Genomic DNA, 25,169 nt, shown 5'->3' with positions numbered 1-25,169 from the left:
TAATTTTTAAACGCCCTAATCTGTCCAACACTTATTTAGTAAAATCACAGAAGCGAGCATGTCCACTTAAAACGTCAAAATGTTTGTGGCATTCACAACAAACATCACATAGAATTTTTTTTTTTCTTAAACAGCTCATTGGTTATAAATTGTGCATTTAAGAATTAATTTATTAAATCCACAGTGTTACTCAGCCAAACAAATATTGACATGATGCATCATCACAATATGCTCTCAATAACAGCTTTTACATTGCTAAAGAGTTTTGTCAGAAAATCAGAGATTTATGCCAAAAAACTGGCTTTCTGAGTGTGTCTGCCAACCTTGGCCAGTGATTTGCATCCAGACAGAATTTCCACATACCATTGATATAGCAAAGCAGGTTATTACAGAGCCACAAACCTACTTTTCCAATATTAACAATCTCTTTGTAGTTATCAGTGTACATATATTTACTAAAAGTCTTCAATGTGTCTGTAGATTATCGAATGTTCAATTTTTTCAAGCAAAGTGAGATCACAGAAATGTTCAATAGCAAGCTATGAGATCCTTTCCAGTTCAGTTCAGTTGCTCAGTCGTGTCTGAGTCTTTTCCACCCCATGGACTGTAGCAGGTCAAGTTTCCCTGTCCATCACCAACTCCCAGAGCTTTCTCAAACTCATGTCCATTGAGTCCGTGATGCCATCCAACCATCTCATCCTCTGTTGTCCCCTTCTCCTCCTGTCTTCAATCTTTCCCAGCATCAGGGACCTTTCAAATGAGTCAGTTCTCCACATCAGGTGGCCACAAGTATTGGCGTTTCAGCTTCAGCATCAGTCCTTCCAATGAATATTCAGGACTGATTTCCCCTAGGATTGCTGGTTGGATCTCCTTGCAGTTCAAGGGACTCTCAAGAATCTTCTCCAACACCATAGTTCAAAAGAATCAATTCCTGTTCAAAAGCATCAGTGAGAGATCCTTCCCAGATGGATCCATTTTCTTTTTGGAAAAGTATTTCAGTATAATTCTAGCAAAGATCAAAGTTCATACGCAAAAATATGCCTCGAAGTCAATCTTATTGTAACTTTGACCAGATTAACTTAAATCTTGGCTCCCTTAACAGTAAAGAAATGAACATGGTTGAAGAGAGTAAGGATTAATGAGATAAATGTATGTACATTTCCTAGCTGTGCTCAGTCCACTAAAAAAGATTCTGATACATATCCTCACTTCCATGTAATTACTTCGTTAGATTTTGCTGGACTTGAAATGTTTTTTGGAGAGCCCAAGGGAATGAATCTTAATCACATTTCATCTATACTATTTACCAATATCCATGATTTTTTTTGCTATTTAGTTGCTATGTCATGTCCAACTCTTTGTGACCCCATGGACTGTAACCCACAGGCTCCTCTCTCCATGGGATTCTCCAGGCAGGAACACTGGAATGTGCTGGCATTTCCTTCTCCAGGGATCTTCCTGACCCAGAGATTGAACCTGTATCTCCTGCACTGACAGGCAGATTCTTTACCACTGAGCCACAAGGGATGCCCTACATCTATAATACGGCTAATAACTAATGTATTTGTTTAAAAATGGGAGAATGTACCACACTTTTAAAAGATTCATTCATTTCGGAGACAGGGTAAATCCCTGCGCTTTAAGTAGTAGTGAGGAAATATGGGTACATAGGTTCATCAACTCTTTTGGCTAAAGGAATTATTTGTAGGGGACTAAGAGTTGGAAATTTTAAGTTTTCATTCTTTAACATAATCTTCTGACGTCTTTATTGAGTACCTGCTATGAGCAAGGCAATTTGAACATCCAATTTCGGTCATGATTTTTTGCTTTTATAAAACATACAGTTTAAATCAGAGACAACTATAACTCTGCATTTAATAATGGCAATAATGGAGTGTACAAAACGCAGTGGGTGCTCAGACAGCTAAAATACCTAACTCTACTTGGGAAGAGTGAGGAAAGGCTTCATATTTTTCAAACTTGATGAACGAGTCCCAAGCTTTGCAGGCAGACAAATGGAGAAAGCAAAGGCACATCAAAGATACTGAATATTATTGTAGCTCAGTGTGGGTGCAGTGTGAACTGGAGAAAGAAGAAAGACACTGTAAGAGAGACAGCAGCAGTAACAGATGACTCTGGACAAAGACCAGTTCATGAAGGGCTGCATATGTCACGAAGAGCGTAGATTTTTGTTGAGTGATCTTGACTAGTGGAACTATGTGATCACGTTTCCATGTCACACATCTCATGATAACTGTGTGGATAAAGGAAATGGAGGCTAGATGCTTCTGTAAGAGCGTATATGAGATGATGAGGGCTTTGGACAGTGGAGATGGTTATGAGCTGTATTCTTTAAACGGAATCAATCCAATTTTGTCAGTTTTGTGATTGGTTGCTAAGGCAAAAGAAAGTCAAGAATCTAATATTAGAGTTTCAAATACCTGGCTTAGGTAATTAGGATGTGGCTAATAGACTGGACAAATCCAGTTAGGAATGTTTATTTTAATTAATGGTTTAATTTAATAGTGTGGTTTAAATAGTGATTTATCTATCTCTGGCACTATCGGAGTGTAATTCCAGAATTTCTATATTGGAGGGGCTTACACACAACAGTCTGGTTGGACGAGCAGATTACCAGGAACTTGTAGCTGTATCATCAAGACACACAGGTTAAAAAAACATAATTGTCTGTACCACCTTCTAGAGCAGTACCAGACTCAAAGTTATCTTTGGCTTTTACTTAAATGTCCTACAATCTTACCATATTTACACCATATTTTAATAAGTTAGTCATTCAGTTGTATCTGACTCTTTTCGACCTCATGGACTGTAGCCCACCAGGCTCCTCTGTCCATGGAAAGCATTGTTGTGAAGAATCAGACACGTGAAAGTATCTATCAAAATGTTTTGATGTTCAATATATTGAAAATGGGTATTCATGTTCATATTCAATATATATGTACATTTCTTTCAGATGAGTTACATATGTAATTCATATGTGTATATATATTCACTAATTCTATAGTTAAATAGATAAAAAATATGTATGTGTGTGTGCTAACTCACTTCAGTTGTGTCTGACTCTTTTGTGTCCTCCAGGTGTGCATGGATTGCAGCCCTCCAGGTTTCTCTGTCCATGGAATTTTCCAGGTAAGAATACTGGAGTGGGTTGCTGTGTCCTTCTCCAAGGGATCTTCCCAACCCAGGGATCAAACCCATGTCTCTTATGTCTCCTGCACTGGCAGGCAGGTTCTTTACCACTAGCGCCATCTGGGAAACTCAAGGAAGTGTTAGCTGCTCGGTCGTGTCGCTCAGACTCTGAGACCCCATGGATTGTAGTCCGCAGGCTCCTAAGTATACACACATACATAAATGATTTACCTGTGTAATATGCAGCTTTATAAATAGCCTTGGGAACACCAATATATAATCAGTTAACTTACAAGTGCTCCATTTCAGTATATAAATGCTTCCAAGTTATAAATATTTCTAGGTCTTTGAGTAGAGACATGGTAAATATCCTTAGTATCTTAATTTGGGGACTAGGGGATTAAATTGGACTGGATTTTCTTTCCATTGGCTTTTCTTTCAAATAACTGTTACTAAAACACTTTTTTAAAAAATCCACCCCCCACAAAAAAAACAACTGGACTTGGAGCACTTTAAAAGGAGGCTTTATTCCTTCCCAGTGAGTCTCAGAGACTGTTACAGCATCTCTGCACTTAGCGGAGAAGCAGGCAGTAGGAAGAATACTTCCCAAGACCCTAGAACATGTTCTACTCACTCTGACCCCTCAGACTTCATCTTATTCATCTACAAAATGAAAGGGCTTCCCAGGTGGCTCAGTGGTAAACAATCTGCCTGCCAGTGTAGGAGACACATGAGATGTGGGTTCCATCTCTGAGTCAGGAAGATCCCCACTCCAGTATTCTTACCTGGGAAATCCCATGGACAGAGGAGCCTAGCGCCTACAGTCCATGGAGCTGCAAATAGTCGGACAGGACTGAACGACTAAGTGCATACACACAAAATGAAAAGTTACAAATTCTCAAGCTAAGCTGAAAAGCAGAAATCATTAGGACTGCTTTATATACAGAAATGCTTGCATATTATTCCACATTTAAAGAGTAAGAACTTTAGGTGTAGTCTCTAGAAGTCTGTATTCATAATTTCCTAGGGCACTTTGATAATCACTGAGGTATAGGACCTACCAGCCTAAACACTTACTATAGACTTAACTACACTTTCAATTTTATCTGAAAATGGACTGGCGTTTGGAAGTACACATTCATTTCTAAGACCTACAGCCATTAATCATCTTTGTCCCCTGTCCCTCTTTTGGGCTACAACTGTTATATGCTGCCTCAACAGGTGTGTTAATTAAGCACTTTAATAATAAAATAAGAGTAGACAATATGGTTTATGGTGTAAGAAAATGTATTTTCACAAGATATGAATCATGGACCAATAAAGTACTTTAAACTAAATACACATTACTTTGAAACATTTTGCACAAAGAAGTTACAGATCATATTTAACAACATGTCTAGTTCTATACAAGAAAATATTTTTAAGACCTTACTGCAATAAAATTTTCCAACCAAAGAACAAAAATATTAAATAATTTATGAGACATCATAAAACCTATTTGTGTGACAAATCAGGCAGAATTCTGTGCTACAAACAGAATGAGGGAAAATCTAAATAAGACAAAAAATTCAGAAAACTGGCATTCCTAAATTTCTTGTTAGTGGAGGTTTAATGTTGTTAAAGACCAGGAGTCTTTAGGCATCAGAAAATAAGAATTTGCTTACAAAAATAAAAAATTCCACGAACATTAGTAACATACTTTTCTATCTCAGTACAAATTTTTTTGCCCTTTACAATTCAGAAGACTGCTAGCCACCGTCAAATATCTGAACCATGTCTTAGTATTAACCAATATCATCTTTCGGATACTGATTCTGTTGCATAATTATTTTTCCCCAATGAGCCTAGGGCCTATGCACATATCAATAAAAACTGGTTTTAGAAATACCTTATTCATGAATAATTCAACACCTGTATCTTGAAGCTTCCATTTTTCAGGCCTCCAAAGTGCAAAACAGATACCAACCAACCAGGCCTGCCTCCAGAGACCTCAGCATCTAGAATACAGCGAGTCAAGTGCTGGTTTTCAATCACTACGAGCCTTCACCTTTCAAGATACGCATAGATACTGATGCCCTCACTAAGGGCAAACACGATCTTCCCTCATGTATATCTTTCTTTAAACTAAGAGGAATTCTGAAAACCGTATGTTGACAATGCCTATGCTGTGCTTTCTCTGATCATCTTCAGCTCCTTATAACAATGTCTGTTTTCCCTTCAGTTCTTTCCGTAGCCTCTGTGGTTTTGTCTACCCAGTTTGGCCTTTTCTGTGACACTCCTGTTACACGTTTCTGCTTGCCTTCCCTTTTGTTTCTTTCTTGCTAGAAGCCTGGTCATCTGGGCTTCCCCATTTTCCTTTCCTAGCTTTTTATTTGGAGAAGGCAATGGCAACCCACTCCAGTACTTTTGCCTGGAAAATCCCATGGACAGAGGAGTCTGGTGGGCTGTGGTCCATGGGGTCGCTACGAGTCGGGCACGACTGAGTGACTTCACTTTCATTTTCCTGCACTGGAGAAGGAAATGGCAATCCACTCCAGTGTTCTTGCCTGGAGAATCCCAGGGACGGAGGAGCCTCGTGGGCTTCTGTCTATGGGGTCGCACAGAGATGGACACGACTGAAGCGACTTAGCAGCAGCAGCTTTTTATTCACCCCACAACTATAATCTTAATGCTTCCTTAAATGTTGGGTCTTCATTATGTGTAACTAACCAGAATTTAGACGAGATCGGGCGCGTTCAGGGTGGTATGGCCGTAAACCTAACCAGAATTTAAATTAGCATTTCTATGCACTCTGTTGTGAACTTTCAGCTGTTCTTCTTTACACTTTCTCCCTGAAGGCTATTTAGGATTATCCTCAAAAAGATGATGGTTTCTTGAGGATTACTATTTTAAAGGTTGTTTTAAAAGAGATCAATAAAGGAATGCATAGTTCAGCAACTGATGCTTCTACTTTATTTTTAATTCTCATCATTACAAGTACTGGAGTCTGCAGGATCATCGTTAAAACTCTTTGGTGTGGGATACCAACCAGTTTTACCCATAAGGGCTATATTGAAAATGCAATTTTGGGCTCTTTGATGTCAAATTAAACTTTATTAAGAACTCAGGGAGTCTGAAACTTTAAAACAAGCTAAATGATAAGACAGTTATTCATTGATATGATCCTTTACCATAAATGATATATAAGGAGGAATTCAACTATGTTTGTGTCTGTGAGTCAGATGCTATCAAGCCAACCATCATGTGTGGATCCATAATCTTTTTTACATTTTTAACTTAGGGACAAGGAGGAAGATTCAGTAAATTTTAGTTTTCCAGATGTTCTCAGAAAGAAAGACCAGAAGCATCCTCCGGTTATAAGACACAGATGGTTGATCCACTCACCCCGATGAACTACCTGTGTGTGCAGCGAGGCAGCAATGCAAGAGTGATTCTCTGTGGTCACGGGGGCCCCAGGCCTGGATGCGTTCACTCCTCACGTGAAGTGTGAACAAGCACGGACAGACAGTCACTTTCATTATGTCATCAATTACTGGTGTTTTCATAGGATTTCAAATGCCTGATTCCAATTTTACAATAATAATACCAATATTTACTCTGGAAGGGGGTTTTATGTTCCAAGCAGCGGATATTAACAATGTCCAACACGATCTCTAGGAATTATTCGCAGTTCTGAACCGTGCTTTAGAAAAACATTTCCTACACAAACAGAACAAAATGTTAGGTATTTAAAAAATGACATGCTATCATTAACAATTCAACAATTAATACACAGAAGAAACAATTAATTTGCAGAAGAAATATGCAAAGGAGTGTCAAGTAGGTGCAAAGCTCAAAAATATTAGAACCCAAGTCTAGGCTCCTCAAGTCTTGCTCTTACACTCCTCACATCCTCAAAACCAAAGTTGAGGCTTCCTATGTCTTGTTCTTACTCCTCTCACATCCTCACAACCCAATAAACGTCTGAAAACTTGAAATAAGAACACTACCCACAAAAATAAAAAAAGATAGGACACTACCCAAAGAAATACCACCAAACACAATCATCAATATTTGCTTTAATATATAATAAAATACTTGGGAGCAGGAAAAATAAGTGTAAATTACCACAAGTGACAAAAGTTTAGCAATCCTGACCTATTTTGGGTCTGGGCTGCCTATTGAGATTTTCTTCACACTTTATGATGCCCACAATTCAAATAAAAGAGAATCCAACAGCAACATGTCAGAGTAAGAAGGAATTCAAATTAATACAAACTACTAGACATTTATAGAGTAAGAAAACACAAAATCTTTAAACCCAAGTTTAAAAGTATCTACACAACAAAATGCCTCACAATTTTCAAAAAATAGCCTTTTTGATTCAATAAATTATACACTTAGAACAACTGACTTATGTAAAAAGAAATTATCATTTTAAATCCCTCTTTGTTATCTGGCTGAATTCACATTTTAATCCCAGGCCTTATGAGGACAATATAATTTTGTAGAAGTACTTAAAAAAATAACAGTTTAAAAATAACTACTTCTCAAGACTGCATTTATATTAAATCATGCTTAATTTTAAAATATTTTAATCGAACTATAAGCTAAGTGAAGTGAAGTTGCTCAGTCGTGTCTGACTCTTTGCGATCCCATAGACTATAGCCTACCAGGCTCCTCTGTCCATGGGATTTTCCAGGCAATAGTACTGGAGTGGATTGCTATTTCCTTCTCCAGGGGATCTTCCCAACCCAGGGCTCAAACCCAGGTCTCCTGCATTGTAGACAGACGCTTTAAATACATAACTGTCGGTTAAAAAGTTTAAGACTACTTTTACCCTTCCTGCTTTTTAGGGTATCAATATGTAGCGCTACATAATGTTAACAGTTTGAAACTCGCAGTACAGGCTAAGTACCATGAAAGTTAAATGACTGTACTTCTTCAAAATAATAATAGTCACTACTTACTGAATGTTTATTATGAATAACGCAAACTTCTAAGCACTTACATGTACAACCTCACAACTATCTAATGAGATAGTTATTACAGAACATTATTCCCATTAGGGCACAAAAAAATCTTACCTTCAGATTTTTTGTTACATGAATTAGTTAAAAAACCTTAATGCTCATTAGTCAGATTTTCTCTTTCTTGTAGCTAAAAGCATATTAACTGATACACAGAATGTAACAAATTATTCACACACTTAGGTAAAGACTGCCACATAATCCCTGAAAATCAGCCATTATCTTGGTAAAATCCTATCAAGTCTAATTAGAATAAGTTACATATTTATTATCAATTGATGTAGACAGCCTCACCACACTGCCATGGATTGCAGATACTCACCAGCAGTCTGTGCAGGATTTATTCCGATTCCATCTAGAAAGTAAGTCATAAAATGACCTAAGTTATTTATGAAGCTAAAAGGCTTTAACAGTAAGAAGGAGAAATGTGCCAAAATAATGCTGCTGTGTATACAGGAATAAGCCAAACAGTTATACTAAGAACATGAATGACAATCTGGCAGGTAGGTTATCTGTTGAAATCTCTCACTATTATGCCTTTACACATATTGCTGGACTGGAAAATGTCTGTCAGTGAAACAACCCTAGTCAGTTCGACAGAAGATAGTTTTTCATACTGTTTTGCCAAATCCAGTGAAAAATAAAGCCAAAATACCTTTATGCCATTTATCATTTAACATTGCTCTGAGGCATCAAATCTTAAGGCTGAAGAGCCAGAGTGATGTAAGTTCTACTGACACTTGATAAAAGTTTACAAAGCACTCTCCCAGTAGCTATTCATTTATGAATCTAAAACTTTCCAGAAAAGGAAGGATAGCTTTCTTCCAAATACAGATACATTTCAATGTGGCAGCAAGCACAATGTTTCAGAATGAGAAATTCCACCATTACCTAAACTAAATCATACTACTTACTGCTCATTAAAGCCACCTTCTCTTAGTCTTTCTTAACTATACGTGAACTACTGACCAGTACCTGGGATCATGACTTTGTATTCTAAATAGTTAAGCCTTTCCTGCCATCTTTGGTCCTCATCTTATTTCAGTATTTTCTGTTTGGGCTGGTTCCATTAATTATTCGTAGTATCCAAAGATAGTCAGAATTTAATTTATATTATCTAACTGGATAAAATCCTTATTATTGCAAGCCTGTAAGAATTGTTTTCTGTCAGGAAAGCAATAGCAAGGGACAGCAAAGGTACATTCCTGCTTAGTTTCCTAAATTCTAAAATCATTTATGATACAATAGAAAACACTTTGTTAAATGACAAGTTATTTTCAGCAATAATTTGGCATAAGGACATATGATATTATAATGTGCTATGCCGAGTTGCTTGGTCATGCCTGACTTGGCGACCCCATGGACAGTGGCCTGCCAGGCTCCTCTGTACATGGGATTCTCCAGGCAGGAATACTGGAATGGGTTCACGCCCATCTCCAGGGAATCTTCCTAACCCAGAGATCAAACCCTGGTCCCCTGCATTGCAGGCGGATTCTTTAGCATCTGAGCCACCAGGGAAGCCCATAAAGTACTGTACTACATAACAAAAGCACAGAAAAAACTGAAGACACAATTATGAATGATAACTTTGACTTAGTGTTTACAATTATGTATATCATTTATGTTGATATAAGGTTTAGGATTTTTGCAGTTTAAGTCAATTTTAACTAATTTGGTTTCTTTTAAACAGCTAATAGCTCTGTTAATAAACAGGTTTAAAATGAATTCTTACCATTGGTAATAATTGCACTTGTTGCCGCAGGAACTTTAAACTAAAAAGGAAGAGAAGAAAAAAATACATATAAGCGTATAAAATGCTAATTATAAAAGATAGTTAGCAATGATAGGGTACATATAATCAATACATATATTTTAAATGTAATTTATCTTTTAGGATAAGTAACATCAAAGAAAGTATTACAACCTGCTTTATCTTTAAAGAATAACGTGCTGTGCAAAGTTTAAACTAAAATGGAAGAAAAGAAAAAATACATATAAGCGTATAAAATGCTAATTATAAAAGATAGCAATGATAGGGTACATATAATCAGTACACATAATTTTAAATGTAATTTATCTTTTAGGATAAGTAACATCAAAGAAAGTATTACAACCTGCTTTATCTTTAAAGAATAACGTGCTGTGCAAAGTCACTTCAGTTGTGTGCAACTCTTTGCAGCCCCACAGACTGTACCACCTGGGCTCCTCTGTCTGAGCAATTTCCCAGGCAAACCCTGGACTGGGTTGCCATTTCCTTCTCCAGGGGAATCTTCCCGACCGAGTGATTGAACCCGTGTCTCCTGCATTGGCAGGCAGGTTCTTTACCACTAGTGCCACCTGTTTTCTAAATACTGCATTTCATTGTATTTAGGACATCAGAGATTGTAAAATGCATCTTATTTTATGCACCATAAAAAAGGAAAAACACTGTCAATGAATCTATAACCCAGTGTTTGATCTTTCAGACTTACACACGATTTACTTTTGGTCATATATAACGCTCAGGCACAAGTGACAATAAAAGCAAAATAACTGCTTAGAATAGTCCTAAAATTTCTTGGTAGAAATAGTTCAAACAAATGCTCTCTTGTGTTTAATATGGGATTGCAATAGCCCAATTATGCCACCAAGAAATACCTCTAAGTACAAGTAGGGGTGCAGGTGATGTCAGTTGGACAATTATGTGACTGCCACATGGTCAACCATAGTGCTTCATGAGTCAATGAAATGTCGTATGGAGCTTACTGGTAGCTTAAAGGTAGAATTATTCTCTTAATGCTCTCATTTGTCAAAATGTGTTCATAGCTCATTCATTTTTCCAATAATTTAATAAGCACTTTTATGCTACAGACTAGCTTTATAAATATTATAGTTGAGTTTTGTGATTGAGTAAGTTTGGAAAACACTAAACTATGCAGCTGACACCACCCTTATGGCAGAAAGTGAAGAAGAAATAAAGAGACTCTTGATGAAAGTGAAAGAGGAGAGTGAAAAAGTTGGCTTAAAGCTCAACATTCAGAAAACTAAGATCATGGCATCTGGTCCCATTACTTCATGGGAAATAGATGGGGAAACAGTGCAAACAGTGGCTGACTTTATTGTTCTGGGCTCCAAAATCACTGCAGATGGTGACTGCAGCCATGAAATTAAAAGACCCTGGTGGCTCAGACAGTAAAGTGTCTGCCTACAATGTGGGAGACCTGGGTTCAATCCCTGGGTCAGGAAGATCCTCTGGAGAAGGAAATGGCAACCCACTCCAGCATTCTTGCCTGGAAACTCCCATGGACGGAGGAGCCTGGTACGCTACAGTCCATGGGGTTGCAAAGAGTCAGACACGACTGAGCAACTTCACTCACTCACTCCTTGGAAGGAAAGTTATAACCGACCTAAGACAGCAAAGGAGATCAGTCCCGGGTGTTCATTGGAAGGACTGATGTTGAAGATGAAACTCCAATACTTTGGCCACCTGATACAGAGAGCTGACTCATCTGAAAAGACCCTGATGCTGGGAAAGATTGAGGGCAGGAGGAGAAGGGGATGACAAAGGATGAGATGGTTGGATGGCATCACCGACTCAATGGACATGGGTTTGGGTGGACTCCGGGAGTTGGTGATTGACAGGGAGGCCGGGTGTGCTGTGGTTCATGGGGTCACCAAGAGTCGGACACAACTGAGCAACTGAACTGAAGTTAAACTGGGAATCTTTTCAAAATCCTTTAGTATGCTGCTAACATAGTTTATTTGACTCCAGGAAAATTAAAAAAGCAGTCAATAACACCCCATACTTTTGGACCACTGATCCCAATCTCAGTTTTTAATAGTTATTTTATTTTTTTGGTGGTTCTAGTGGTCTGGGGAAAACATTCTCTCTGGGAAATGCTGCTCTCAGTATTTACAATAATCACACACCATAGCTGAGAAAAAACTAACAGCTCATTTTAATTCATGAATTTAACAATCAAGTTTTAAAACAAGAACTTAACTACACATGAGAACAATTACTTGTTACAAGCCTATGTACCTAAAAATTTTTTTTTCTGTCAATATGGCAGATTCTTAATTGTAAATGTCCTTTATGTTTTTTTTTTTCTCAATTCCATACTTTATTTTTTTTTATGTTTTAAAAATTTTAAGTAAACTTAAAGTAACTTCAAAATATACTTTAATAAATTTTAAAATAGTTAAGTTTTTATAGAGGTTGTAATACTTTTTAAAACCTTGATAAAACACCTAAATTATAGGCAATCTCAGATTTCTAAAACTTGAATATGACAAAGTTTCTAGTTGCTATTCTTAGTTATTATGTCCATTTTAAGTTATGTTATTTTCTTTAGTGGTAACCTATTATATGACAATAAAAATCAAAGGAACTACAGACACAATTTTTCCTTTTTCCAGCCTGTAGTAACAACGCTGTTTAACTGAAATTTGGGGAAGCTTTATTAGTGATGTACATACAAAAACTACCACTTCTTTCTATAGTACTGACAAGTTTTTTCCTAGATGCGAAGTTCCTCAGTTTTCATTTATTTTTACTTCATATCCCATTGTGTTTTACAATTTAGGATACTAAGAAGTTCCTCTCAGGCTTTGACAACTCATTATTTAAATTAATTTCCAGTCCTATGTTGGGGGATTTTTTATTAAGAAAATTATATTAGGGTTTTATATCCACGGACAACGTAAATCAACTCTTACTCTTACTGAAAGATTCCACAACATTATATATAAATGCTATTATTTTTACTCAAAATCATGCAACTGGGCAGGAAGGATAAGCATTAACTATTACCATTTTACAGATTAAGAAATTTCAGGAAGAGAGAAACTGTGTCATGTCAAACAAATAACTAATGACACAGTTAAGAGGAACCCTAAGTCTCCCAAGTCATAAGCTTCTCTCCTAATTGTCAAGTACAAACAGTTACTTTATAGATGCCTCTGATGAAAACCTTCGGAAAAATTTTATTTCTTAAAAACAGAAACCCAATCATACTTTCAAAAACAATACATTTTACTGACACTGCACATGCTTATAAAGTTGAAAAATATAAATATATAATAAAATTATACTTCTAGAATCAAAATTAGCAAAAATACAAGCATATAGTGTGAAGTTTTTTAAAAAATTGACATATCACTATCTTTTCAATTTCAATAAGGATTCTCTTTATAATTTAAGTTACATTAAATAAATGTGTTAATTTATGTAACCCATTCTTGTCTGTGGGTCTCAACTCTCACTCTTCTTTTACCTTTAAGTGAGGTTTAACTCTTGACACCATAAACCTAGCAATGAACTTGTGTGGAAGTGGGAGGTCAAGACACATGCAGATTTTTGAGACACATTTTGAGACACAAATTGTATTCTCTACAGGCTGTTCCAATTTCTATACTTACTTCTTCTGCTGCAAACTTTAAGACTGCTGTGAAAGGTGTACTTTCGGGAACACTGAGTCTGCAAGAATTAAAAAAGAATTTTTTGAAAGGCTGATTTTTTTAAGTCCTTTGTTACTTATTTCAGCTACTGTAGCAGACCTTGGCAAAGCTGTGTTTTGAGTCTGAGGTTTGCTGTTCTGAGTGTACACTACGTGCATTAAGTCTAAAAAAGAAAGCAATAATTAGCCTTATAGCTGACATGGTGCCTTCAGGACCGCTTGAAAATGCATAACCTATACAGGTGTAGATTTGTACATGTTTAATACTTTGATACGAATCAGTCTAGCATGTAGGTTGCTTCTTGTTTCCAAAGATGGATTTCAAAAAGTGGAATCTCTCCTCAATCTTAAGTACACTTTGCCACCTACAGTTCATCCTATGCAGGAACGTGACCGTTTTCATTAGAAGAGCAAGTTACCTGGGGAGCATCATCTTCTAATGAACTTTTCTGTGCACTTTCAATCATCAAGTCAAAAATAATAGTCCAAGTTGGTAAAAATGAGTATACTTACTATGGCAAAATGCGAAGCAATTTTCCACCTTTATAACATGAAAAAGGCACATACAACACAATTTGAAATAACATTCTGAAGAGTGATGTGTGGTTTTGACTTGAATTGTGGCAAGTATATTCAAGATCACTGATAAACAATCAATCTGTATCAACTGTTCAACTTAACCATAAAAAAGAATTGACATTATACCTTAAGAAAGCAGAGAAATAGGTTAAAAAATAAAATATGTAAGATTACTAACTTGAGTAAAGAGAGAAACATAGAATCTCTTTCAAAGCAGAGAAAGTTAACATTTCTCTTTGAAACTTCTCTATTTGTTACCACTGTACTCCTCTCTAATGATTTAATACCAACTACCATATGTAACATTCTCAGGTATATATACCACCTCCTCACTCAGTCTACAGATTGAATGTTGAATACAAAAATCATTATATCTGACATTGCACATTACAGTGATTTGCAATAAGAAAAGTGTGAATCGATTTCTTGGCTGCCATATTCCACTCCCCCAAAACACTGCTAAAAGAGTGAAAACAGAACATGTTTTTTTTCCCTTTCCTTTTTTATATGGAATAAAAAGAGACAAAATTACAAAGAATAGCCATTTATTTAAAAAATACCTAATAAGCGGCAATGTAAAAATTTACAAAGCCAGGAATAGTACTCTGCAAGTATTTCTATAGTTTACTTACAGTTCAGAACCTGAGAATCACTGTCCTAAAACTCTTGCCTGTAGAGAACTTCTAAAACTTTGGGGTTTCAATTCACTTTTGGACTAGAGACAGAAAATGTCCTTGTACCATATAATTAAATGTCATGCTGATACTCATTAACAAAAATTTCTCTCCACAGATTAAATTGGTGAGACTATCCAAACAAAATCCAATAAAATATAAAAGCATATTTTAGTGAATGTTCTGACAGAAAATTGCACAGGGACTGGGAGTTACTTTCTCTCCAGAGACTTTATCTAGATCTGACACCCTTCAGGTTGCCAGTCACATCACTTACTCTTACATTACATTGGTATTTTGAAAAGATGACAACCATCCTGTATACCGAGGTGAACTTTTAAAGTAAACTACTGGCAATTTTTTAAATTAAAAATCTCACATAACTTTGTTTGCTTGTTTATAACACTGGTGGCATAACTTGACCAGTGTTATAAAGAATGAAGCTTGTATAGGACACTTAGAGAAGGGTGACATGAACTTTCTATACCATCACAGAAATTGTCACGGAGGTGAAATTTTAATTTAAAGGATGTCATCAGGAAGTGGTACTCACAAAACTACATTCCAAGCACAGAAGAGAATGTGTGCCACAGCAGGCAGAATTCAAAAAATTTGCTGTCAGTATACAACTAGGATGGCTGAAACTTTAAATGATGTGGTAGTGAGGGGGCTAGGGAAGTGAGGCAGGGAGTTAAGACTGGAAAGATGAATTAGACTGCAACAGTCAGAGTGAAAGTCGCTCAGTCCTGTCGGACTCTTCGACACTATGGACTGTAGCCCGCCAGGCTCCTCCGTCTCTGGAATTCTCCAGGCAAGAATACTGGAGTAAGCAGCTGTTCCCTTCTCCAGGGGATCTTCCCAACCCAGGGATGGAACCCAGGTCTCCCACATTGCAGGCAGATTCTTTACCATCTGAGCTGAAAGAGTCTAAGCTGTTTCTAATGCATCCTGTACATGAGAGAGAATCTTTGATTTTAACATTTCTATAACCAAGTAGGAGAAGGCAATGGCAAGCCACTCCAGTACTCTTGCCTAGAAAATCCCATGGATGGAGGAGCCTGGTAGGCTACAGTCCGTGGGGTCGCTAAGGGTTGGACATGACTGAGCAATTTCACTTTCATTTTTCACTTTCACACATTGGAGAAGGAAATGGCAACCCACTCCAGTGTTCTTGCCTGGAGAATCCCAGGGAAGGGGGAGCCTGGTGGGCTTCCGCCTATGGGGTCACACAGAGTCGGACACGACTGAAGTGACTTAGCAGCAGCAGCAGCAGAACCAAGTAGCAACATCAACAAGGAATCAATCAACAAACAAAACTAACCATAAAAACTGGGACATTCCCCCAGAATATATTTACAACTGCAATATCCTTTCTAGAATGCAACCGTTAGCAACTCAAAAGGATGCTTCTCTATTACAGTACATGTTTACCTGCCTGATAAGCGAAAGTGGCCTTAAAAAGTTAAAGCATATTTTCCCACAAATCTCAGAGCTGCTTTTACTTACATAATCCTAAAAGATGATGCTGTGAAAGTACTGCACTCAATATGCCAGCAAATTTGGAAAACTCACCAGTGGCCACAGGACTGGAAAAGGTCAGTTTTCATTTCAATCCCAAAGAAAGGCAATGCCAAAGAATGCTCAAACTACTGCACAACTGCACTCTTCTCACACGCCGGTAAAATAATGCTCAAAATTCTCCAAGACAGGGTTCAACAGTACATGAACTGTGAACTTCCAGATGTTCAAGCTGAATTTAGGAAAGGCAGAGGAACTAGAGATCAAATTGCCAATATCCGTTGGATCATCGAAAAAGCAAAAGAGTTCCAGAAAAACATCTATTTCTGCTTTATTGACTATGCCAAAGCCTTTGACTGTGTGGATCCCAACAAACTGTGGAAAATTCTTCAAGAGATGGGAATACCACACCACCTGACCTGTCTCCAGAGAAATCTGTATGCAGGTCAAGAAGCAACGGTTAGAACTGGACAAGGAAAAACACACTGGTTCCAAGTCGGGAAAGGAGTATGTCAAGGCTGTATATTGTCACCCTGATTATTTAACTTACATGCAGAGTATATCATGAGAAACGCTGGGCTGGAAGAAGCACAAGCTGGAATCAAGACTGCCTGGAGAAATATCAATAACCTCAGAAACGCAAATGACACCACACTTAAGGCAGAAAGCAAAGAACTAAAGAGCCTCTTGATGAAACTGAAAGAGAAGGGTGAAAAAGTTGGCTTAAAGCGCAACATTCAGAAAACTAAGATCATGGCATCTGGTTCCATCACTTCATGGCAAATGATTGGGAAACAGTGGAAACAGTGACAGACTTTATTTTGGGGGGCTTCAAAATCTGCTGATGGTGACTGCAGCCATGAAATTAAAAGACGCTTGCTCCTTAGAAGAAAAATTATGACCAACCTAGCCAGCATATTATAAAGCAGAGACATTACTTTGTCAACAAAGGTCTGTCTAGTCAAAGCTATGGTTTTTCTAGTAGTCATGTATAGATGTGAGAGTTGGACTATAAATAAAGCTGAGCGCTGAAGAATTGATGCTTTTGAATAGTGGTGTTGGAGAAAATCCTTGAGTCCCGTGGACTGCAAGGAGATCCAACCAGTCCATCCTAAAGAAAATCAGTTCTGAATATTCACTGGAAGGACTGATGTTAAAGCTGAAACTCCAATACTTTGGCCACCTGATGTGAAGAACTGACTCATTGGAAAAGATCCTGATGCTGGGATAGAGCGGGAGGAGAAGGCGGGAAAGAGAAGGGGATGACAGAGGATGAGATGGTTGGATTGTATCACCGACCCATTGGACACAAGTCTGAATAAACCCTGGGAGTTGGTGTTGGGCAGGGGGGGTTGGCGTGCTGCAGTCCATAGGGTCGCAAGGAGTCAGACACGACTGAGTGACTGAACTGAAATCACACGTTATATACATTATATATACACATATCCATATACAAATTATACATACAACTACACACACACACTAAACTAAAGGCCTGCCAGCAAATTCATTCAGTGAACACGTATTAAGCGAACTGGTACCACGTTTAGGCACTCTTCACATAGTTATTGACGCTGTCTTACTCCTTCCTCCCCGCCTCCCTCCTTTTCATTCTTTTCCAGAGCCAGTTGACACACTCATGAGAATACCCCAGTGTAAAGGCAGAAATCAGAGATGAGGAGTTAAGGGCTCTACTTTGTGAAGCCCAACTATCGCGGCAGTCACACCACCGGGAATCAAGGGCCTGACATTCTGGTCATTTCGGAACCTGGGCTGGGAAGCTTTGCCTTACTTCCCCGAACAGCTGGTCAAGCGGTGAAAGGCCTGTCCCGTTATAAGCAGATTCCAGACTGTATTAAGGATCCCAGCAAATCACGAGGGTCCGGTCCACACGTGCCCCGGCTCCACCACCCCCGAAACGAGTTCCTAAGAGAGCTCGGAAACCAACAACGACGTTCCCATCACACACACCACACAGCTTTGCGCCCGGGCAAGCTGATATCCTTACACGACAACTCGGTTCAGGTGAGAATGCGGCGGCCTCGGGGAGAGAAGAGGAACGCGCACCGCTGAGGTGGCTGCCGCTGGGAACGCTCGAGTCGCCTTCCCCCCCGACTCGAGAGCCCCTCCACCCCCCCACCGCGGCCGAGCTACTCACACTTTGTATGGCAGCCGCGGGTCCGACGTCAGTGTGATCTTAAAAGAAACTTTCGACCTGGGGAAGAGAGGGAGAGGTTAAGGTCGGGCAGCGGGACCGCGGAATCGATCGGCTGGAAAGCCAACACTTACATGGTGCCGCCGTTCCGGACCGAAACCTCGCAGCAAACCAGTGCGGCAGCTCCACTTCCGGCCCGGCGTCTCGCCCAACTCAGGTCCACGTCTCCTTCCGCAAGCCGGGGTCCTCCGAGGATGCGGCTGTCCAGAGCACTGCCTGAAAATTGTACCCAGATTCTCAAGTTGGACGTAGCTTACAAGATCAAAATTGCGAATGATTTTGTTTGTATATTTCTGGAACACAATTTCGGGTCGATGGCGAGAATATTATTTTACTTAAAGTTATTTTTCTGCCGTATTTTCAGTCAGGCAGCACAGAGACAGCGAGACTCAAGGTCCCAGTTTGCAAGTCGGGGCAGAAGTATGGGTCCCGGGAGGCGGCGGAAGAGCTAAGCGGTGGGCAGTACTGTGGGCGGGGCCGGAGGCGGGCACACTCTCAAGTTGCCGAGGCAACCTGAGCGCGGAGACGCTCCTGTGATGCTCAAGAAGCGGGAATCCTCACCCAGCTTTAAAATTAGTATTTTCTACCTGTCCAGCTACCTAATTATGTTGTAGGTTTCTCCTAGTTTAGCTTTCACGTTTTTAATTTCCACAGATAAGAAACTTAACCAAGTTGGTGGGAAAGACAAGACCCTTGCCCTTGAGGAGCCTGAAATCTAGTTGAAAAGAGAAATCCCGTGAACAGATTTCAATAGTTTGTGATCTAATAGGATTAAACTAGGGAATAAGGTTGCCTATTGTCAGTTACATTTGTTCAGCTTAATAGCAAATTTTAATCGTATCTATGTGTCAGGCACTGAAGCTAAATGCTGAGTATGCTGGTACGAATAAGGTAGGTAGGCCCAACCTTCTGGGATCTAACAGAAGTTCTTGTATAATGAGAGAAGAAGATTGTATTTCCTCTCATTTTTATTACAAATCCAAGCATCAATGTCTGGATGACAAAACATCCTCTTACGATGTCTGTAAGGACCTTTTAAAAGAAACATTGCAATGAATAGACAAAATGGGAATAGACTAATATAGACTAATAGACTAATATAGACTAATAGACTAATATAATGGAGAAAATGGTTAATATTTAATATATTATGTTACATTCTTAAGGAGTGGAATCTAAGCGAGGAATAAGGAAGCAACTGTAGTGGCAGTGCTGAAAACAAATTTCATCTTCGCCTTAATTTTGTAGATTACTACTTTTCTGTATTGGTATCTACCATGCATGATTCTGACTGTAAGAAAGTAAGACCTAGATATTCTCATGACAGCCACTGTCTTCTCCACTTTTAAAAATGTAGGTCTTGCCATATATGTAGTAGCATAGAAGCAAATGTCTACTGATAGATTTGGGGATCAACAGTTATAGCATTAGCTCAATATTACTTTTTTTAATTTGCTAAGACATCTAGCAAAATTTGGCAAATATAAGAAAAGAAGATCTTCTTATTGATTGAAAAGTTGATGTGTCAAAATATGTTTAATAACTCTAAGCAGAAGCAAACTGGATTTTAGGAGGTTATTGGCAAATATAACATTTTAGGACAACAAACAGCGTAAGTAGACTAATGTGTTTTGGAAGGGGTCCAATTAGCATCATGCAGAGGCAGAAATGATTGTGGAACTGCTTAGTGTAACCATATTAGAACTCATTAAATATCATTGAAACATCCCAATATTCTTTTTTCAAAAGCATATATAACTCTCATTATTAGAAATAAATTGGCGGGAAGTGAAATTTACGTAAGGATGAAAAGAATATGCTGACAGAGTCATAAAATTCTTCTTACCAGTTATTTCTGTAGCCAGATTTAAAAAAAACAGAAAACATGTCAGATTTAGATACCAATTCATTTTTATCTTTCTAACTCTTTCACCCTAATTTGACTGTATTTGGAATTATGACTAAAATCACCTGATAGTCAAGTTTTTTAATCCTGGATGGTTTAATCCTGTGTAAATCTTAGGGTCTTCTACTCCAAACATTTTATATTACAGGAAACAAATTATATACCAATGCTTTAGCAATAAATGGATTTTTAAAATAGGGGTTTAACTTGTCATATTCCCCACCCCCACCCCACCCCTCAATCTTCTAGCAAGCATTGGTATTACTGGGGCAATGATAATAATAATGGCTCAAAATGTATCAAGATTTTTTGTGCTAGGTATTATGTTAAGCATTTAGTGTAAGTGGAATCACAAAATATAGACTTTTAGACCTTAGCTATAGTAAGTCAATGACAAGAAGTCTTATTCAAAGAGAATGATCTGGTAGACAAAAGTATGGGAAAATATGTAGATACTATGTTGATCCTTGTAAGTACTATAAGGTTAGAGAGTGCCTTGCTGCTGCTGCTAAGTTGCTTCAGTTGTGTCCGACTCTGTGTGACCCCATGGACTGCAGCCTACCAGGCTCCTCCATCCATGAGATTTGCCAGGCAAGAGTACTGGAGTGGGTTGCCATTGTCTTCTCCGAGAGAGTGCCTTATATCCATGTAAAGCTGAGAACAATGAAATATAGCTGAGGTTCAGTTCAGTTCAGTTGCTCAGTCGTGTCCCACTCTCCGCGACCCCATGAATCACAGCACGCCAGGCCTCCCTGTCCATCACCAACTCCCGGAGTTCACTCAAACTCATGTCCACAGTCGGTGATGCCATCCAGCCATCTCATTCTCGGTCGTCCCCTTCTCCTCCCGCCCCCAACCTTTCCCAGCATCAGAGTCTTTTCCAGTGAGTCAACTCGTCGCATGAGGTGGCCAAAGTATTGCAGTTTCAGCTTTATCATCAGTCCTTCCAATGAACACCCAGGATTGATCTCCTTTAGAATGGACTGGTTGGATCTCCTTGCAGTCCAAGGGACTCTCAAGAGTCTTCTCCAACACCACAGTTCAAAAGCATCAATTCTTCGGCAATCAGCTTCTTAGCAAGACCAGGCAACAGCCTTAGAGGAGATTACACCCTGAAATGTGCTGTCACTGATTACTATGGTGACATACATTTTCCAATTATTTCCTGAAATTTAATGAAGGAAAATAAAATGGACAAGAGTTTTCTAGGAACGTCACTGTTTGACTATCAGCCTTATGAATGTGAGACTTAATCACAAAATTTGCAGTATTTTAACTACTGAAATTATAGAATACCTTTATTACCAAAAAGAATTTAAATTGTATAAAGGAGGAATTTACTAGTCTTGATAATTAAAGTTTTCTTTCTAAATACTACGTGAATTATCTAATGGGAATACCCTTATTGGAAAAAATTAGAGTCTTCTCTCACAAATCTGCTCCAAATGCAAGATTGTGTTTCTTCTACATACCAGTAGCTCTATGAGGTCAGTACTAGTCATATTCTATTTTTAGGAGAGGAAAGTAGCTCATGAAAATTAAATAACTTATCCTAAATATAAGTAAATGACTGAAATGAGATTGAACTCAGATATCTGGTATTAAAAACTGAGTTTTAACACTATAAGAGGTTAAGGATTTAAGTCATATCATTAACTAGTGGCAACCAAATCTTTGAGGTAGGAAATATTTTTATCCTTATTTCACAAGTAAGGAAGTTAAGACACAAAAACGCTAAGTAATTTTTTCAAGGTCACACCACTGATGACCATTAAAATATTAATATTATTTTAATTGATATAGCTGGCCTTAAATATATTTTAAAATTATTTATGACTCTCCATCATACCTAAACAGAGCAAGAAATGGTCACTGATAATATTCTCTTATATTTATACAACGTTTTGTTCTTTATGAAAAGTTTTGCATTCACTGTCTTATTTGTTGTCTAAAATAAAGCACACAAAGCACTTGTGATATGTACTGTTATCTTTTTTAAAAATGAAAAAATGGACAAAAGAGGCTTTGAACAGGCCTAGAGTAACACACATGATTTGTGAGGAAATAGTGACAAAGCATGGAGAAGGCACTGGCGCCCCACTCCAGTACTCTTGCTTGGAGAATCCCATGGATGGAGAAGCCTGGTAGGCTGCAGTCCGTGGGGTCGCTAAGAGTCGGACATGACTTCACTTTCACTTTTCCCTTTCATGCATTGGAGAAGGAAAGGGCAACCCACTTCAGTGTTCTTGCCTGGAGAATCCCAGGGACAGGGGAGCCTGGTGGGCTGCCGTCTATGGGGTCGCACAGAGTCGAACACGACTGAAGTGACTTAGCAGCAGTAGCGACCAAGCATAGTTATTGATGTTTCTTTACAAAATTTGATCATATACAAAGTTTGTTTTTATTAGTAAAATACAAATAATTGAATGGTAAATTCATCTGATGAGCTTGTCAAGGAATTCTTACTCAGTTTTTATGTCCAATCAGTATCTAGCATATAGCAGGTATTCAATCAATATTTGTTGAATTAATTAATGTTACTTTTAAAATGTTGTCGATGCTTCTTAATTACAGTAATGGTTTACATTCCATTAACTGCAGTCATCAATGTTCATTAATGCAGTAGACTATACACTTTGATTCTTGCTTTGTTCTTATTTTAAGGCTTATCTATTCAAAGGAGAGACTCCTCACTCAATTTATGGCTACTGGTGACAGCAGAGGTTAGAAAAAGCTAATTAAAGATTCTTATCAGATATTATCAAATAAAGAAGCCATTTAAATAAAAAATTACATGAATATCCTCACATGTTCCCACACCATTACTTTATGTGACATGTTTGTGCTGAATCAGAGACCTTGCACCGGAAATCTCATGACTGGTTTTCTTAGGATTATATACTTCTTAGAGATGAGGAATTGTTCACTGATATTAACAATTGCTTTGCTAATATTGATATTAGCACTGAAGGAAAGTTGCAAGGCTCAAGGTAGCCTGTAGTTAAAACTCCCCGCCAGGTCCTCCCCACCATTCTATGCCAGACAAAAACTCTCTCACCTGAATTAAAAAATGGACATTAAGGTTGATTACGCTCAGCTCCCAGCTGGTCCAGCCTCTGGCCAATCTCCAAAATTCCTTGCCCCAGATGTTTAAGAGATAACTACTCCGAACAACCTTGGAGAAGAACAGGCCCCCTTAAGACAGTAACTTTCCACATATAGGCCTATATAAATTTACTCTTTTCTTGGGTAAGTGCAGCAGCTCCCTAATCTGACCGCTGCCCCTTCTCACCTCGTTAAAGGTGATCTGTTCTTGTAAAGTGCTGGTCTGTTCTTTTTTTGAACCTCGCCTTCTCTAACTCCCTTACCTTACAAGCACCACCTTTCTTGTATGGTGGTGGCGGGGGATAGCAGGAGTTGTGAGCTGGGAACAATGGCCCGGGGGGAGTTTAGTGTTTGGCCTGTACAGTGTGGCTGAGTGAGTATTACCATTTGGTGCAGATATAAATGGCTCAGCACCTGTCCTAATCACGCTTTCATGTTTTCTATTGATCCCCTGCAGTCATTTGCCCTTCTGACCCTTAGTGTGAATGATATGATTTAGGGACATCAACCCAGGTGCCAGGCAACTAGAGACCACTCCCATAGCCCAAAGCTTACCAGACTATTCAAACTAGCCAATCCTAAACTGTTTGCCTGCCCCTGCCTTGCCATTCCTGCAGAAATTCCCATGAAGGCTCTAGTCTAGGCATTTCCCCCTCATGCCTTCCTGATTATGCCTCTTGACCAAAACCTGGTGATTTTCATTTGGCCCTGTGTGGTTGGTGTGCCCCCTTCTCTCAGGAAATGTGAATTGAAAAATTTTTAATGGCATCAACCTCTTTGTGTCATCATTCAGTTATCTCTATAAATGAAAATCCCGTGGGTCCAATAATTGGGACATTATTTGATAAATGAGTGAATTTACATTTTCTTTAGTAAAGGAATAACAATTCATTATCTTGTAAAATTACCAAAATACATTTCCACTTTAATAAAGCATGATGCCAATTATCTGTAAGACAGCCTTTCTAAATTTCCTTTGAAAACACTGATGAAAGCGTTAAAACATGAACAATGACTTTGCAGCAAAAGGAATAAACAAACTTAATCTCCCAAGAATTTGAAGAATTCGTTTAAACCAAAATATCATTTTAATCTTAAAAAAATAATACATTATGAAAATAGGAAATTTTGTAATAGAACTGAAAATAAAGATATAGAGATTAAACAGAAATTTTAAAAAGCATGAAAAATAGAAATAAATGAGTTGAAATTTTATTACTAAGCTAAAACTTCTGAGCATAGTAGGACAATAGAAACTGATCTACTCCCCGGCAATTACATGACTAGAAAACTAAATAAAATGTATGAGGCAACTATTTCTTATAGACTATAGAACTATTTTCTATAGGCTATAGAAAAACAAGCAAGGTAAGTCTTTTGAATACTGGAGCTTTCTGCTTATGAACCATGACACATGGAGAGGAATGAAAGCAGAGTCCAGTGCTCTCAGGAGACCAGAGATTAGAATTTAAGGAGTCACAGATGTACAGAATTTTCAGGGCAGAAATCAGAGAGGAGAGAGTTGCAAAGAGAAAGTCTAAGATTATCAGAGGGTCTTTCATTGAGGGTTTATTT

At 38.3% G+C, this 25,169-nt stretch overlaps 1 protein-coding gene across 1 annotated transcript in view; it reads right to left on the bottom strand.

Annotated features, from left to right (window-relative positions):
* Positions 1-6,223: 6,223 nt before the first annotated feature.
* UFM1 (ubiquitin fold modifier 1) overlaps positions 6,224-25,169 on the bottom strand; it is a 39,246-nt gene continuing 20,300 nt past the window's right edge. Inside the window, exons 4-9 of the mRNA XM_055426209.2 lie at positions 18,658-18,835; positions 18,527-18,583; positions 13,560-13,617; positions 9,892-9,931; positions 8,482-8,514; positions 6,224-6,849 (exon numbers count right to left, since the gene is read on the bottom strand). Coding sequence (XP_055282184.2) covers positions 6,782-6,849; positions 8,482-8,514; positions 9,892-9,931; positions 13,560-13,617; positions 18,527-18,583; positions 18,658-18,835 — 434 coding nt within the window. The 3' untranslated portion in view covers positions 6,224-6,781. The remainder of the gene's footprint in view (positions 6,850-8,481; positions 8,515-9,891; positions 9,932-13,559; positions 13,618-18,526; positions 18,584-18,657; positions 18,836-25,169) is intronic.

This window comes from Moschus berezovskii, chromosome 13 (assembly GCF_049115385.1).
Source record: "Moschus berezovskii isolate FMDL1 chromosome 13, NW_MosBer_1.0, whole genome shotgun sequence".
In the NCBI taxonomy this organism is placed as follows: Eukaryota; Metazoa; Chordata; class Mammalia; order Artiodactyla; family Moschidae; genus Moschus; species Moschus berezovskii.
The sequence above is the reverse complement of the archived record's forward strand: the minus strand, read 5'-3'. Positions and strand labels throughout refer to the sequence as shown.